The 18,301-nt window shown below is 41.5% G+C and overlaps 1 protein-coding gene across 3 annotated transcripts in view; it reads right to left on the bottom strand.

Moving 5' to 3' along the window:
* KCNIP1 (potassium voltage-gated channel interacting protein 1) overlaps window positions 1-17,686 on the bottom strand; it is a 586,554-nt gene extending 568,868 nt beyond the window's left edge. The window contains exon 1 of one of the 3 annotated variants that reach the window (XM_073620736.1): window positions 17,169-17,661. In XM_073620736.1, coding sequence (XP_073476837.1) covers window positions 17,169-17,229 — 61 coding nt within the window. In that variant the 5' untranslated portion in view covers window positions 17,230-17,661. Of the gene's footprint in view, window positions 1-17,168 lie in introns of all 3 variants that reach the window. The other 2 variants (XM_073620735.1, XM_073620737.1) reach the window with 2 other exon arrangements.
* Window positions 17,687-18,301: the final 615 nt, after the last annotated feature.

Genomic DNA, 18,301 nt, shown 5'->3' on the forward strand with positions numbered 1-18,301 from the left:
ATTTACCACATAAACCTGTTAAAGCCCTGGAAGGATAAACTGGCATTAACTGTGAGGTCCCTCACGGTAACGCCTAAGGGTACTGAGTCCCCTCTGGTCACGATTCCAGACATACTGTACTAGTCCCAAAAACAGAAAGATAGAGTTCCTGATAAGAAATGGAGAGAAATGTTCAGAGTTAGCTGGTACGACTTCAGCAGTTCAGCATGATATTGTTACTGAACCTAGGGTCCGTGTCAAGCTCAAACCATACCGAATTCCAGAAGCTAGAAGAAAGGACATCAGCGATGAAGTTAAAAGGATGTTGCAGCTAGATGTTAATGAGGAATCCAATGGTGACTAGCCCCATCGTGTTAGTCTCAAAGCCGGATGGCACTTGGAGGTTTTGTAACGACTTCAGAAAGCTTAATGCAGTGACAAAGTTTGACATGTAACCAATGCCCAGGGTGGACCAACCTATAGATCGACTTGGCAAGGTCCGCTATCTGACCGCTTTGGACTTGACCAAAGGATATTGGCAAATATCCCTGTGTTTGTGACTCAGAAGGGTTTGTTTCAGTACAAAAAAGTTCCATTTGGGTTGCAAAACGCCCCCCGCAACATTTCAGAGGGCCATTGACAGGACCCTAAGACCTCACTGGCAGTATGCAGCAGCCTATCTGGACGATATAGTGGTACATAGCACTGACTGGGAGTCTTACTTGCCCCGTGTCCAGGCTGTCCTTGATTTCCTCTTCAAAGAAGGTTTTACAGCAAATCCAAAAAATGTGCCATTGGTTTGGAGGAAGCCAGGTATTTGGGCTACACTATTGGCCGTGGAGTCATTAAACCTCAGTTGAATAAAGTAGAAGCCATCCAGGAGTGGCCACGTCCTGCAAACAAGAAGCAGGTCAGAGCCTTTCTTGGGATTGTGAGGTATTATAAAAGGTTTATCCCCAATTTTGCAACTACAGCTGCCCCACTGACAGACCTTACGAAAGGCAAAGACTCCGTAATTGTGAAATGGTCCCCAGTAGCAGAGGAATCTTTCCAAGTCCTGAAAAGGGCTCTTTGTGCACAGCCAGTGCTGTACTCCCATGATTTCTCCAAAGATTTTTTGGTTCAGACGGATGCGTCCGATGTAGGTATCGGGGCAGTATTGTCACAGGTACACAATGGGGAAGAACAACCTGTACCTAAGCAGAAGGCTCAATGACCATGAGAAAAAGTATGCAGTCATTGAAAAGGAATGTTTAGCCATAAAGTGGGCCTTGGACACACTAAGGTACTATGGTGTTGAGGTGTGATGGGGAATGTAGATGCACTGTCCCGTGTTTACTCCTGTTGGGACACAAGTGTTCCAACCCTGGGGTCGAAACAAGGGGGGGATATGTAGCAGAGCAACCCAGAGAGAGCCAGGAAAAGTCCTGTTCGGGGTTTATAAATCTCCCAGGCTCCTCTCATACACGTTCAGGGATCTCTGATCCACGATCCAGTTCAGATCTTGGTCCTCTTCCCCAAGGCAAATTTAACTCACCTGAGAAAGACAACCAGTCAGGGCTAGACTGGGACAAAAATATGGCCCTGGACCTCATCCAGACTGGCCCACTTTAATTTTGAGTGTCTCCATCGGCACCCCCCTTACATCAGAGTCCCCCTTCACATAAGAGTGTCCCCCATCAGAGTCCCCCTTCACATAAGAGTGTCCCCCATTAGAGTCCCCCTTTGCATCAGAGTGTCCCCCATCAGAGTCCCCCTTGCATCAGGGTGTCCCTATCAGAGCCCCCCTTGCATCAGAGGCCCCCTTGCATCAGAGTGTCCCCCCTCCCACATGTACTCACAGTTCTCCAGAATGAAGGCAGCTTCTTGTTCCTCTCTCCAGTCATGTGACAAGTGATAAGGGGAGAGAGAAAGGAAAGTCTGCCGGCTGTCTATCTCCCCCTGCAAGCTGGAGGGAGCAGAAAGCCTAATCCTCACTCCAGCAAGTGTCGGCAGCTGCTCCTTGGTGACAACAAAGAAATCGCGGTAGTCCCGATGGCCAATACATGCCTGCACCCAGTGCTCCCTCCAGGAAAGATCAGACAACTTTGGTCTGTGAGAGAAAAAGGTTGGTGAAAGCTATTAACCCCTTGCCGACCAGCCGCCGTCATTTTAGGCCGCAGGTCGGCATGATCCCGAGAACCGTCGTAGCTTTATGTCGGCTTGCGGGATTGGGATAGAAGATGCACAGCGGGGGTGCCAATGCTCGTGGCCGACAGTCGCAATGACTGCCGGCCACGAGCGATCACGAGCACGAAAGGCAGAACAGGGAAGTGTGTGTGTAAACACACAAATCCCTGTTCTGAGAGGAGTGACAGATCGTGTGTTCCTACTAGTTAGGAACCACGATCCGTCACTTCCTCTAGTCAGTCCCCTCCCCCTTCAGTTAGAAACACGTAGCAGGCAACACAGTTAACCCCTTGATCGCCCCCTAGTGTAAACCCCTTCCCTGCCAGTGACATTTTTACAGTATCAGTGCATTTTTATAGCACCGATCGCTGTATAAATGCCATTGGTCCCAAAAATATGTCAAACGTGTCCGATGTGTCCGCCATAATGTGACAGTCCAGATAAAAATCGCAGATCGCCGCCATTACTAGTAAAAAAAAAGAATATTAAAAATGCTATAAATTTATCCCCTATTTTGTAGACGCTATAACTTTTGCGCAAACCAATAAATATACACTTATTGCGATTTTTTTTACCAAAAATATGTAGAAGAATACATATCGGCCTAAACTGAGAAAAAAATTGCTTTTTTTTTTAAAAAAAATGGGGATATTTATTATAGCAAAAACGTACAAAATGGTCAGTGGTCCAGGCTCAACACTTAAAATCCACGGAGTTCACCTTTCACTTCAAAGAGTGATTTAAATGGATATGGCATATGATTTTGTCACATATTTTCATTGCCAAGAATTCTCAAACCCAAATAGCTGCATGTGAACAGCCTCTGGCTCCTGTACAGTACGTATACAATAATTAATCACTTGTACTAGGTCTATACTAGGTCTTGTACTAGGTCTATTTTAAAAAAGGACCCCTACCATCCAATTTAAGATCTAAAAATTAACAATACAGTGTCATTTATCTGTATAAAAAATCCCCCAAAATATTGATCTTATAGAACCTATGTGCACCAGCTGAATACACTAGTACTAGTCCTCTTTTTAACAAGACTCCTAACTACCATTTTTAAATCTAGAAATAAGGATAATTTTTTCACACACCAAAACACTCAGACTATGGTTATGCCTAAATTCGCAGTCTTAAATATGTTGTAATAGGCCCCATTTTGAAAAGGGCCCATAAAGATTGTAAAATCTAGAAATAAACTTTACTGTGTCATTTATTCTGTGCTTGATTAGCTTTACTGTGGGTGACATTAGGAGTCTAACAGACCAGGATTTCCCCTTTACAAGAACTTGTCCTATACATTATGCTATCATACACTGTAGGGGACAATTGGTCACATAGTCCCCCATGCGATAGCAATAAAGTTAGAGGATCACAATTTTAAAAAATGCAAATTTTTTGCAGATAAAAAAAATTTGCAATTACTATTTTTTTTTTTTTTTTGCAGGAGCCTGGAAAGCACTGCAGCTGCGATCAGCACATTGTGGGTGCAATGCAGAGCTCCTCCTGCAGACTGTCAGTGTAAGCTGTCTGCTCATGACTTGTAGTTACACAATGATGGAAAGAATCAATGAACTACCTGGAGCACACAACAGCACCCTAGTAGTTCATTTTTAACTACAAGCCATCAGCTGCAAAGGTACTTGTAGTATGTACATTCATTCACAGAACTCTATGAATGAATGATGCGGTCGTGTGGGCGGATCCCTGCACAGCCATGCTGTCACAGAGAAGGGGATCGGAAAGCGGCTGTAGGAGCGGGAACATGTTACATGCTCCACCCTGTCTGCATTCATTTTGTTTTAGGCCTTTTTCCCCTTTTTTCACTTCTTGATCCTGCCAGTAAGTCTGTTATTTTTCAACTTTCTTCACAGACCAAGCTGTACAACAAAAGGAAGCATCACTGACAGGGGTGCTTTTATTCATTTATATACTGTAAAACCTTTACCTCAAAAGCTAATAAATTTTTTTTAAAAACTGCTGTTATAACAGCTTAAAAAGTGTTAGCTGGAGTTCAGCTTTAATTTGTTGGTCAAGTCGAGGGGCGGACTGACCACTCGAGGCACCCACGCAAGGTCAGTATGGGGCCCCATGAGAGGCTGCACATGTGTCATATGGGGGCAGTATATTTAATCTGTCTAAATAATGTGTCTGTGTGAAACCCGGACCATATTATTCAGACAGGAATGTGGCTCAGAGCAGGGTCTGGCAGGAGGGTGAAGAGAGCCCAGGATAGGAGCAGATGAGGAGGAAAGATAAGAGGGGGACTAACGGTACCGGTGAGGGAATCAGAGGAGGCGGCGGCACCTGATCTGATGGCAGAAGTATCTCACCTGTGCAGAAGTGGCAAAGCCCGGGCTGTGATCTTTCCTCGATACATGCGTGCTAGCAGGGTTGAAGGTTTTGCTCAGTGCACAGTGTGCCACATGTATGCAAAATTGGTGCGACAGCTCCAGGATGGATACCGCTGTGACAGATGTGAACAGGTTGCCCTTCTGGAAGCTCGCATTAGAGATCTAGAGGAGCAAGTTGCAACACGGGGCAGAAAGGACAACCTTGAAAGGGGTCCTCTGCTCGCTGAGCAGGTGATCAGTAGGGTTGATGTGGAGGGTGGAGGGGCAAGTCAGGATTATCAGATAGGAAGATGGGTTAATGTATTTAGAGGGAGTGAAAGGGGCTCGCAGAAAAGGAAGGCCAGTCCTGTATTTGTGCATCAAAGCAAATTTGCCAAGTTGGGTGAAGATGTGGAGGTGGCAGCCCTAGATGTCACTGCTACCCCTAACAGCCAGGAGAGCAGCCCATCTAGTAGAGCTGGTGAGGGGAGTGCAGGTAGGCCTAGAAAGTAGGTGGTTATAGGGGATTCTATAATCAGAAGGTCTGATAGAATAATTTGTACTCAGAGTCTCATGTAATCGTATTAGAAAGGTCTGAGTGGAAACGAGAAAAGTGACCTGGGGTGTGCCGAATATAGCAGATATAGAATGTATGTAACAAATAGAACCTAGGACACTGAGACGGAAAAAACCTGGAAGGTATCCCAGGCCGTGTAACCAGCCTTCCTAGGCTTAAACTGACAACGACTTGTAGACCAAGCCTCAATTGTAGCACGAAAGCCAGGTCGTTGTAACACAGGGGTACGTGGCTGGGACCTGCTGGAAAATCGGGTAACTAAAATGAGACAGAAAATCTGCTGCTGTAAACACTACCTTACTGATGAACCTATAGTAATTGAAAAATGGAACTGAAAGGGCAGCCAAATCAGCCTACATACAACAAAGAGTAAAGACCTGGAACTGTTTGACACCACCTGAGGTAGAATGATTGTCCGTGCGATCACTGGTCCAACCATCTCCCCTTGCCGTCCGAGGGACGTGGGCACAGAGGAAAATGACGTTAGTTCCCGTAGAATAGCGGGACCCTGTTTGAAAACTATGATGAGGAGGAAATCACCCACACAGTGGATGACTACCTGACAGCATACTACATGGGAGAGCCATGTACAGAACCCCTACCCGGAGCCGGATGGATGGAGGCAAAGTCTTCAATATCTGCTGCTGGTGAGATGACCTATGCAAACGAGAACAAACACTGTCATAAACAAGAGTTAACCAAATGAATCCCAACCTAACTTAAGAAAAAGGAAAATCTCATTCTTCCCTTACCGCTACTGATATGAAGGTGACCAAGAATAAATGACAAAGTAACCGTTATGCATGACTGAAAATGTGACACTCTCCAGAAACTAGCAAGGCCGAGATACCTGAGGCATGTGAGGCAGATTAAAAACGTTAAAAACGTAACTCAGGCCTATGCAACCTGAAGATGTGTCAGGCAAGAGACATGTGAAGTGTGATGTCATGACTTATGAACTCGTAACAAGACATGTGAGAAATGGATGAGGAGATTTGGCACTATACGAGCCAATTAAAAACGATTGTCTCAAAACTTTGGAACCCAAGAACGTAATAAGTAACCCTGCTGAGGAGCGTTGCCGTGAGATCTAATGTGTAAATATGAACCTGACTTGTGTATGAAATGACAATGAAAGGAATGTACATACCAGTCTCAAGAAACTAGCCAAGCCGAGTTACCTGAGGCACATCAGGCAAATTAAAAATGTAAACTCAGGCCTATCCAACCTGAAGACGTGTCAGGCAAGTGATGCGAGTAGTGAGATGTCATGACGTATGAACTTGTGACGTGGTCATGAGCGAACGGATGAGGAGACTTCTGTACAAGCCAATTAGAAACGATTAACTCAATCCTTTGGCCCCCATAACGTGATAGGTAACCTATGCAGTGGAGTGTTGCCGAGAGACCTAAGGTGTAGATGAACCTGACTCATGAATGAAATGTACGTTGTGCTGGACTGAAAACGTACCAGTCTCAAGAAACTAGCCAAACCGAGTTACCTGAGGCATATCGGGCAAATTAAAACGTAAACTCAGGCCTATGCAACTTGAAGACGTGTCAGGCAAGTGAAACGAGTAGTGAGATGTCATGACGTATGAACTTTTGACGTGGTTACAATGAACCTGAAAACGTGTCAGGCAAGTGATAACTTATTGAACAGAAACCGAGATGTAACGTATGTAACACAGATGAGGCCACTACACAAGCCAATTAAAAATGACCAACTCAATCCGTGCGAACCTGAAACGAGACAGGTAACTGCAGTGGATAATGCCAAGACTAACCATGAAAATATAACTAAAATGATGAAAACATATGCATGATACCCAGCAAAATGGTGAAAATAACAACCATGAACTGAATGAAAAAACACACAACTGGGTGAGGAACATAACTGCGTGAGAACCGTGAGCAGACTGAGAAAAGTAACCTGCGACAGGAATGTAAGTTGTGTGAAGGAACGTAACTGAACAATAGCGTGAGCAGCATGAGAACCGAGGCTGCATGAGAAACGTAGTTGCACGAGCATGTAAACTGTATGAGCAACGTGAGATACGTGGAAACCCGGGGAAAACGTGCGTCACATGGGAAACGTGCGTAGGCCTAGAAATGAAAGTTGCGCAAGAAATATTAAAAATTGCATGAGAAACGTAACATCGCATGAGAAACGTAAAATTGCATGAGAAACGCAACATCGCTATAAAACGTAACATCGCAAGAGAACGTAAAATCGCACAAGAAACGTAAAATCGCATGAGAAATGTAAAACCGCAAGATCAACATGAAATTGCATGAAAAACATAACATCGTAAGAGAAACGTAAAATTGCATGAGAAACGTAAAATTGCATGAGAAACGTAAAATCGCAAGAGAAACGTGACATTGCATGAGAAATGTAAAATCGCATGAGAAACGTGACATTGCATGAGAAACGTGACATTGTATGAGAAACGTAAAATTGCATGAGAAACGCAACATCGCTAGAGAAACGTAACATCGCAAGAGAACGTAAAATCGCACAGGAAACGTAAAATCGTATGAGAAATGTAAAACCGCAAGATCAACATGAAATTGCATGAGAAACATAACATCGTAAGAGAAACGTAAAATTGCATGAGAAACGTAAAATTGCATGAGAAACGTAAAATCGCAAGAGAAACGCGACATTGCATGAGAAATGTAAAATCGCATGAGAAACGTGACATTGCATGAGAAACGTGACATTGTATGAGAAAGGTAGAATCACATGAGAAACGTAAAATCGCATGAGAAACCTAACATTGCATGAGAAACGTAAAATCGTATGAGAAACGTAAAATTGCACGAGAAACGTAAAATCGCATGAGAAACGTGACATTGCATGAGAAACGTGACATTGTATGAGAACCGTAGAATCACATGAGAAACGTAAAATCGCATGAGAAACGTGAAATTGCACGAGAAACATAACATTGCATGAGAAACGTGACATTGTATGAGAAACGAAAAATCGCATGAGAAACGTAAATCGCAAGAGAAACGTAACATCGCAAGAGAAACGTAAAATCGCAAGAGAAACGTAAAATCACATAAGAAATGTAAAATCGCATGAAAAATGTAAAACCGCAAGAGAAACGTGACAGTGCATGAGAAACGTAACATCGCATGAGAAATGTAAAACCGCAAGAGAAACGTGACATTGCATGAGAAATGTAACATCGCAAGAGAAACGTAAAATCGCAAGAGAAACGTAAAATCGCAAGAGAAACGTGACATTGCATGAGAAACGTAAAATCGCATGAGAAACGTAAAATTGCATGAGAAACGTGACACTGCATGAGAAACGTGACATTGTATGAGAAACGTAGAATCACATGAGAAACGTAAAATCGCATGAGAAACCTAACATTGCATGAGAAATGAAAAATCGCATGAAAATTGTAAAATCGCATGAGAAACGTAAAATCGCAAGAAAAACGTAACATTGCAAAAAAAGTAACATCGCAAGAGAAACGTAAAAACGCAAGAGAAACGTGACATTGCATGAGAAACGTGACATTGCATGAGAAACGTAAAATCGCATGAGAAATGTAAAAAATCGCATGAGAAATGTAAAATCGCATGACAAAAATGTAAGTGAGAACGAGATACGAAAGCTGCGACATTTGAGAGCTAAGTTAAAACTGATTGCACACTGAACAAATTTTTTTTTTTTGTCCAGTTCCTAATAACTGGCCAAAATGCACTACAACGGGCAATGTGGGCACCCACTCACCTGACAAACGTGACATTGTATGAGAAATGAAAAATCGCATGAGAAACGTAAATCGCATGAGAAACCCCCCTCTTCCTCTCTTTAGGTTCTAATAGGAGTTTCTGGCATACAGGTCCATCTCATAAAATTAGAATATCATCAAAAAGTTACTATATTTCAGTAATTCAATTCAAAAAGTGGAACTCATATGTTTTATATAGATGCGTTACACACAGAGTGATATATTTCAAGCATTTCTTTCTTTTAATTTTGATTATTATGGCTTACAGCTAGCGAAAACCCAAAATTCAGTATCTCAGAAAATTAGAATATTACATAAGACCAATATAAAAAAAAAGGATATTTAATATAGGAATGTTGGCTTACTGAAAAGTATGTCCATGTGCAGTATAGTATGCACTCAATACTTGGTCGGGGCTCCTTTTGTATTAATTTATTGCATCAATATGGCGTGGCATGGAGGCGGTCAGCCTGTGGCACTGCTAAGGTGTTGTGGAAGCTTAGGTTGCTTTGATAGTGGCCTTCAGCTTGTCTGCATTGTTGGGGCTGGTGTCTTTCATCTTCCTCTTGACAATACCCCACAGATTCTCTATGGGGTTTAGGTCAGACGAGTTTGCTGGCCATTCAAGCACAGTGATAGCATGATCATTAAACTAGGTATTGGTACTTTTGGCAGTGTGGGCAGGTGCCAGGTCCTGCTGGAAAATGAAATCAGCATCTCCATAAAGCTGGTCAGTAGAGGTCAGCATGAAGTGCTCTAGAATTTCCTGGTAGAGGGCTGTGCTGACTTTGGACTTGATAAAACACAGTGGACCAACACCAGCAGATGACATGGCTCCACAAATCATCACGGACTGTGGAAAATTCACACAGGACCTCATGCAACTTGGATTCTGTACCTCTCCACTATTCCTCCAGACTCTGGGACCTTGATTTCCAAATGAAATGCAAAATCCACAGGCAGTGTTCTCCTATTGCTCGGGGGCCCCATGAGTTGTCAGTCCGCCCCTGGTCAAATCTAAATCTGCTTGTGTATCTAACATTACCCACTCTCCAGATTGGCAATTATGTTGTCCAAGGGTGTCTCTATTGCTCATCTATCCAGAGTGGAGACTCCCTAAGACAGGAAGTGTGTTACTGGTAGGGTCACCAAGTGAAAATAAAGGTTTAAAAAGAAGCTAAAAAATAAAACTAATACATAATGACATTTAAGGCGGTAAGCTGTAATATATTACATTTTTGTTTCTGGGTTTATTACCATTTTAAGTAAAAAAAAAGGACACCCTCTCCAGGTGCCTCTATGTTTGAAAACCTTAGGTTTACTTAGAATCCTCCAGGACATCTTACGAGAGAGAGAGGCTTCACATATTTAAAACATCTACTATCATTAAAAAGAGCACAGTCACCTATTCTCCTAAGGCCTCTTTCACACGGATGATCCGTATGTCCGTTTTTCATCCATCCGTTTTCGGATGAAAAACGGACATACAGTCATCCCTATGGAGCGTCGGATGTCAGCGGTGACATGTCCGCTGACATCCGACCCCGCTCCGATCCGAAAAGTGTAACGGAGGAAAAACCTACTTTTCCCTCCGTTTTCGGATCGGATCGGATGACGACGGACACTACGGACCGTCATCATCCGATCCCCCCATAGGGGAGAGCGGCGCTCTGACAGGTGCATCGCTGCACAGCGTGCAGCGATGCACCTGTCATCTTCCTGCTCAGCGGGGATCGGCGGAGCGATCCCCGCTGAGCCAGCGTGTGTTCACGGGGCGGATCATGACTGATCTGCCCCGTGTGAAAGAGGCCTTAGTGTTAAGCAAGAACTGAGGGCAACAAATGGAAAACATAACACAACAATAGAACACAGAATACAGGGTGGGAATCCCTGCTGTCCTGGAAGATTCATGGAAATTGAGTTTCCAGGTAACTAACTCTGTTTTCCCAAATCCTCTCTCAGGACAGCTTATGAGAGGACATGAGAGTGACCTAGAAATACCCATTAGGGTGGGGCTACTGCTTGAACTATTCAATGGGGCTAAGTCCTGACAGAAGAGCAGGGTAATCCAGATGTGTCAAACTATCATATGAAAATAGGAATAGGTGGCAGCCCAGGAGGGCTGTGAGGCAAACCACTAATTCTCTGCCCACGCTGAGGCCAAAGACCTGTGAAATGACCTCCGCTGGGAGGCTCTACTTTTAAAATGATGTACAGTATGCACCAAAATGGTGAATCTGATCCACCTGAAGCACCTCATTTGGGTCCTGTGAATAGTACCAAATAGCTACTTTATTTTTTCCATCATATGTATTTCTAAAAATAAAATAGTCTGGCTCTGAGTTAATCTAAGCATGAAGAAGTTGCTTCCTATACTAGGCTTTGAAAATAGGAAAGGATTTACCAATTCTTAAGCCCCATAGCTTGGGGTGAATTTTATTCAGACCTTCAGATCTACTATAATGACTATTGAGTCCAGGGAAACGGTACATTAGGATTCCATGATAACTATACAAAGACTGCAACTCCTGATCTAGCCAAATAGCTACTTGCAACACGGTCTTAAAAATAATGCACTCATCTAACCGCACAAAAGGGTAAATAGATATGACCACTACAGAGAAATTCTACCCCAAAAATTGCTAAATCGCCAATCATTCAATATGCAGTGCATTGTTCCATGTGGGTGAAGGATTTGGCCCTGCTCATTGTTGACTGGGAGTATCCTATGAAGAGTGTTGCACAGTCAGTGTAGCATCGAGACACCGAGGGACTTTTGGCCATAAAGGGCTGCAAGGATAATCCTCGCTGAGAGAAAGGGTGTCCCATCATTGGTGTCAGTTCGAAGAGTAGTGCCCCATCATTGGTTTCAGTTAGTATTAGTGCCCAAAAGGCCAAATAGAGGCAAGCAAAGAGCCACATCTGGCCCCCGGGCCACAGTTTGGAGACCTCTACCCTACATAATAGCCTGCATAAGAGCGATACCTATGGGCACGTAGACGATAGGCTCTTGTATTACCTAGGAGAACTTTGCCCCTGATGCTATACATGTGCAAAATGCCCTATAACTTATGACTTTCCTCACATCTATATGATATGTCATCTATGTGCGTTTCCTGTATATCCAAGTTCCCAATACACCTACTGTTACTGTAAATGCACTGTTAAGCAGAACAGAGCTGGGTAAATAATGAACATGGCTATTTTACAAATGACAGGTGCCCTGCCCAATGTTTGAAGCCTGACTTCAGTAACATAAAAATTTCAGTAATTTATTCTGGCCATTAAAATGAATGATCATTTAAGCACTAAGGCGTTCAGGCACGTTTGCATGCACCTGGTGTTTTTTTATACCCTTAACGCCCCTGCTTCTAAATGCCTGTAAATGCCTATGTGTCTGCGAACACATAGGCTAACACAGAGTAGTGTTTAGGGGCAGAAAAAAAAGAAAGACAAATTACTGTAAGATAGGATTTTGACAGCTGCATTGTGCATGAGGCCTAAGTCTCTGTTAAAACTCTGAGATTGTTCCCTAATTTACTTTCCTCTTTTTCAATACCCATGGCATAAAGGCTTTTGGGAAACCTGAATTGTATCAGAAGGAGGCTGGCACGTTGGAAAACTCCCATGATTAGCCCTTCCAAGCTATATGACCACAGTTCAGAGTTCCAAAAGTCCATGATTTGTAATAGTTACTAAGGCAGCAAATGATTGCAATGGTTTTTGCCATTTTGTTGGCCTACAAACAGCTTGGTTTAAATCTAGCCCATAGCTGACCCAAAGCTCATCTCTAGCCACTAACAATTATTTTGTTTGTATTGTAATGTATGTTCGTTTGCTGGTAATTTCTTGCCTGTCTATTAGACCTGCTGCAAGAATATTTTGTATATTTGCCTATTTCTATCCCATGTATTGTCTGGATTGTTGCTATTTGCACATGTAATGTTAACTCAAAGCTATTTAGAGGACCATAATGCTATAAATGTAATCTGCTGCAGTCCCGCAGAGGTGTTTTGAAAAAACAACCTACCCTGTATGTCAAATTCACTGGGTATGCAACTGCTTTGCAATGCTGATCTTATTACCACGGCTGAAACAAATGCACCACACACACACACACCATGCACTTAATTAGATTAAATCCCATTCTCAGTCCACTAATCAGGCCACTGAAGGACAGTTGTGGTATGCTGAAGATACTTTTAAGGGAGAGAGCCAAACAGATCAATGTGAGGCAATCTGTGACATAAGCAAGAAAAGGCACTTGGAAACACTGGAAGGAATACTACAAGTATAGAGGCTAAATAACAGAGATATATAACTAATTTGAACTAAGCTATTGGTGCATCTCTTCCTCTGTAATCCCCACCTAGAATGGGTCCCCATCTCCTATGATGCAATGGCATACACATTGTTTTAATGAAATTATCCCTGTTTCTGAAGAAGTTAACCCCAAAATGTGCCAATACAAAGCCACTGGCGCTGTATTATGTCACGTAAAACCTATATCCATATAGGAATAAGGTTTTATGTTTAAAAGCTTAAAGTGATTATACTCTAAAGTAGCATTTATCATGTGTAAATCTATGAAGTACTAAGCAGGTGACAGGGAATGGGCAACTTGGGAGAATGTTTACATCTCATTGTATGGGTCTGTTTTTTTACAGAATATTATGTAATACCATGTAAGTTCTTTTATTTTGCAAATATTTTATAGTTTATCACTAAAAATGTATGTTTGTATGGAGACAAATGCGTAATTAATATTTGGAGCTAAAAAAGCCCCACCATAACAAATATTGTGAAATTTAGTTCAAGTGACAATCAATAGCCTCAAAGTGTCAATCAATAGCCTTGGCTATCTTCTAGATACGGGTATATGGAAATAATTACTTCAAATAGGATATTGACAAATACCCCATGCATATTCAGGTCCTTACCATTGATCAACGAGGCTCCCCATTACCTTAGAGGACCCATTAATGGCATAGAAACTTTCTGGTTGAAAGTGGTTTTGCACATTAGTGTGCTCTGGGCATCAGGGTTACCAGGACACTTTGGAAGATTACTGACGCTATGAGCAGGCACCCAGAGGGGTTTTTATATACCACCCAGAGGCAGGTCACTATGCCCCAATTAAATTTACAATGATAAAACATAGCATTAGCATAGGATGTTACTTACAAATTGTTTTTTTTTTTTTTTATGTGATCACTACAAGGCCTTATATTAGTTAATCCAATTATACATACCTAAATCTTGTGAAACAATAAAGGGCGCAACAGTTGTACAGTGTCAAATGGACTAAATAATCATTATGTGAATGCACAAACAATAAATTATCGTGAATAAAAGTCCATATTTATATCAAATATTTCTGTGAAACGTAAATACATGGATCTACTATATATACTCCAACCACTGTGTAGTACTAAAGTGCAAGAATGCTTCAAATAAAGTGCTTCACCCGAAGTGGTATATCAAAGCGCTCACCAAATTACATCAGCCACCATGTGACCACCAGCCTTGTAGTAAACAGAAAACTTTATATATATATATATATATATATATATATATATATATATATATATATATATATACCATTTTCGCTTGGATTGAGATCTGGTTAATCCATAAACAGCTGGCCTATGCTGTAAGACCCATGAAGGGGTACATCGGATGAAAGAAGTTTTCTGTTTAATACAAGCCTGGTGGTCACTTGGTGGCCAGTGTAATTTGGTGAGCGCTTTGATATACCACTTTGGGTGAAGCACTTTATTTGAAGCATTGTTGCACTTTAGTACTACACAGTGATAGGAGTATATATAGAAGATCCATTTATTTACGTTTCACAGCAATGTTTGATATAAATATGGACTTTTATTCACAATAATGTATTGTTTGCGCATTCACATAATGATTATTTAGTCCATTTGACACTGTACAACTGTTGCGCCCTTTATTGTTTCACATTTTGTTCATTAGTTATTAATAATTTTAGGTGCAGCATCAGTTTAGGATAGTATATGATATTGTAGTTGGCGCCGAACACCATCTTCTCATTTTCTTCATACCTAAATCTTGAACTGCAGCAGATATTAAAGTGTATATAAAGTTTTTATTTTATTTTTTTCAATAGAGTAAACCCATGTCATTTGGGAGATTCCTCATTGCTACTTATACTATAACCACACAGAAAGCAAGAGGGAATGTATAAGTAAAAAAAAATCCGCTTTGAGACAGTTGTCGTTAAACAGGTGTCTACATTTCCCTTGTAATCTTTTTCTGGTGACAGCTCAAAATTTAGAATTTTCTAATTTTAATGGACTTTGAAACCTTGCATAAATAAACATTGGGACAGACAGACAGGGTAAATCTCTAGTGGGAAAAAAACATTGTGAGGCAAGACACATTTCTCAATCATTTGATCGTTGTGACTGGGGGTCACAGTTATCACATGACTGGGGGCCTGTCCCATCGGCTGGTGATCATAAACAGAAATTGGGAGCTATCTGTGAGGGCTTAATCACTGTACTGGGAGTGTGCTCTCAGCAAAGAAACCTTGGTCCCTGGATGCATATGTGCATCCATGGCCCACCCACCCTGCTGTCACATGCATACCTCCCATCTTTTTGAGATGTGAACGTGGGACACCTATTAGCAAAAGTGTGTAGGCCTAGGACACACCCTCTGCCACACCCCCCTTAAAGAAGAATTAAACAAAAAAAAGATTAGTTAAACCCACGAGTGCTTTTTTTTTTTTACCACTACTATTCCTTTATACTGGCTTTTGAAATCTACAAATACAACCATTTGGATATTTGGATGAAAGGTTTAGCGCTCAGAAAAACGTTTTACATAGTGCATTTTATATACAACTATATAGATCAGAGGAATATATATATATATAATATATATATATATATATATATTATATACAACTATATAGATGAGGAGGAAAGAGGGACAGAGGGACTTTGTTTCAAATCAGCGACAGTCTCTCGAAATCAGGGATAGTTGGGAGCTATGCACTTGTATGTGTTACGTGGTCAGAAGTAGTTTGATCTCGCAAGAAAAAAAGGAACTGTAAATGCAGTAATTATATGTCAAAAACATATTTAAATGAAATGAATGTAAATAACTACGTTTGACTTGATTTAAACAATTTACAATCCCCAGAGTGGCACTGAAACTGTATATATACTCTCTCTCTCTCTATATACACACTGTCAAATATACTAATCCCAAATTGGATGAATCAACCTTCCTCGCATTTTATATACTTTCAGAGCAGTTCAATTTTCCCAAATTACTGCCAAACTAATAGAATACTTGTGCATGAGCTTCATCTGTCATCAGAGTACCTTCATTTTTTTTTTGGGGGGGGGGGGGGGGTAAATGTAGATTCCATAAAATATTGTTTTCTACAGCTTCAGTTTAGGTTTTAGATAAGGAGTCCATCTGAGTATTGTAACCTCTGGAGATTTGTCCACAATGTTATCAACTAGTCCTTCTTTGACCTGAGAAAGCTTTTTACAGTTACTGTAAAACTAAGCGCAACATTTTCTTCCGCCATGGTGGAAATATAATTAAGTACGTGTGATAAATAGCCGAAACAGTACTAATTAAAAGGCTGCAAGGATCAGCAATACTTTGGCCAGGGCTGTGTTATAATACATGTTGCCAGTTAAAAAGCTAATGTACATTTCATTGGCATTTCCTTATTATCACTAGTCTTATGAGAAGTAAAAAACTCTATCATTTATTTATTTTTTTCGTTTAGGACATGTTTGTTTTCTATATACACAAGAATCGTTGCTTAATTATGACAACAAAGGCAAACAAAATCCTATTGTGAAGGTCTTGGTTGCGAACAGGTGCAACTGATGTTGCTTTTGAGTAATGATACATTTGTGTGACATGGATAAAAGCAGATTATTTTGTTCTGATACTGGCTAGGAATGCAGAAGGGGGGGGCATGATTTAGGAAACAGGATGTGATGTAGGTACAGAGACGTCTTCATCCCTTATATAAACCTAAAGCACCTCACCTACTTTCCTGGCCAATTCCTCATGGCATCTCCGTCATTTTTGCACAAGTAGACATGTTGATTGCACATGGCATTTTTATGGCAGCTATGTGACATCGCACACGGTGGCATTATGTGAAGGAAGGCATACAGGATTCACACATTAGCATAGCTTATGTCAACAAGCCGTGCAAGCAAGGAGAGGACAGGGGAGAAAAGCTGCTCTCCATCACAACGTTCCCAGGCACCTGAGCCTGTCGTCAGTCTAGATGGCTTCAGTAGAAAAGGAAATCACAGAAAAAAGGATAAACCTTACCTTTAGAGGGTCTTCTCTGCTTGGTCTGGAAAGAGGAGAACGTGCCCATCACTGCACCCATTTTGGAAGAGATTGTGCGACTTTTTTTTTAATACCTCTTCAATGAAAAAATCCCTTTGAACTGACTACTCCTGGAGAAAAAATAAACAGTGTGCAGCTGAGCCTTGTGCTGTGTGCTGTGCTCGCCTTCTCCCCCTCTCCTCTTCTTCAATCAGCACACACACATACACACACACACACACACACATACATACACACACACACTCACTGAGAGGCTTCACGTTATTATTCAAAACATCTCCCCATCAAAATGGAAATGCCTCTGGAGTCCCTCACACCAGAGCTGTCAGGAGATGGGAGATTGAGAAATAAAGTCACAGTGCTTTTTATCCCTCCCTTTCTCTCTCTGTCTATATCTTTTCCCTGCTGGCTTATGGCTCCCATAACTAGTCTGACATCAAACATGACCAAGGGATTCCTCTCAGAATACCGATCTACAGTTCTCTGGAATATAGAGAGGGGCTGCTCTGGTGAAAGGGACCTGGAAACCATCTGTTTAATAGAAAGGGAGCAACAGGAGCAGCTTTCCTACATGGGAGATGGGCCATTTTTTAAATCTAAAGACAGCATTTGACAATTTGATATGGAATCTCACATACGTCCAGCATTATGTCAAGGAACCCTTGAAATAACTTTCCTGGTGCCAACACAGCAGTGTACAGTGTACTCAGCCATGCTGGCACCAGAAAAAAAAAGATTTTGGTAACTGTTTGATATAATTTTCCGTTCTCCTGGTGTCAACATGGTGGCATGCTACCACATGTATTCAGCCATGTTCCCACCAGAAAATGATAATTACAGTAATGCTTTGATACAATTTTCCTGGTGCCAACGTGGCAGCATATTACCACATGTATTCAGCCATGTTGGCACCAGAAAAGGACAATTTTGGTAACGATTTAATACAATTTTCCTGGTGCCAACATGTCACCATATTACCACATCTGTGCAGCCATATTGGCACTAGAAAATAAAAATGTTGGTAATTATTTGATACAATTTTTCATTTTCCTGGTCCCAACATGGGAGCATACTACCACGTGTTGTCAGCCATGTTGGCACCAGAAAAAGAA

This window comes from Aquarana catesbeiana, linkage group LG03 (genome assembly GCF_042186555.1).
Source record: "Aquarana catesbeiana isolate 2022-GZ linkage group LG03, ASM4218655v1, whole genome shotgun sequence".
Taxonomy (NCBI): domain Eukaryota; kingdom Metazoa; phylum Chordata; class Amphibia; order Anura; family Ranidae; genus Aquarana; species Aquarana catesbeiana.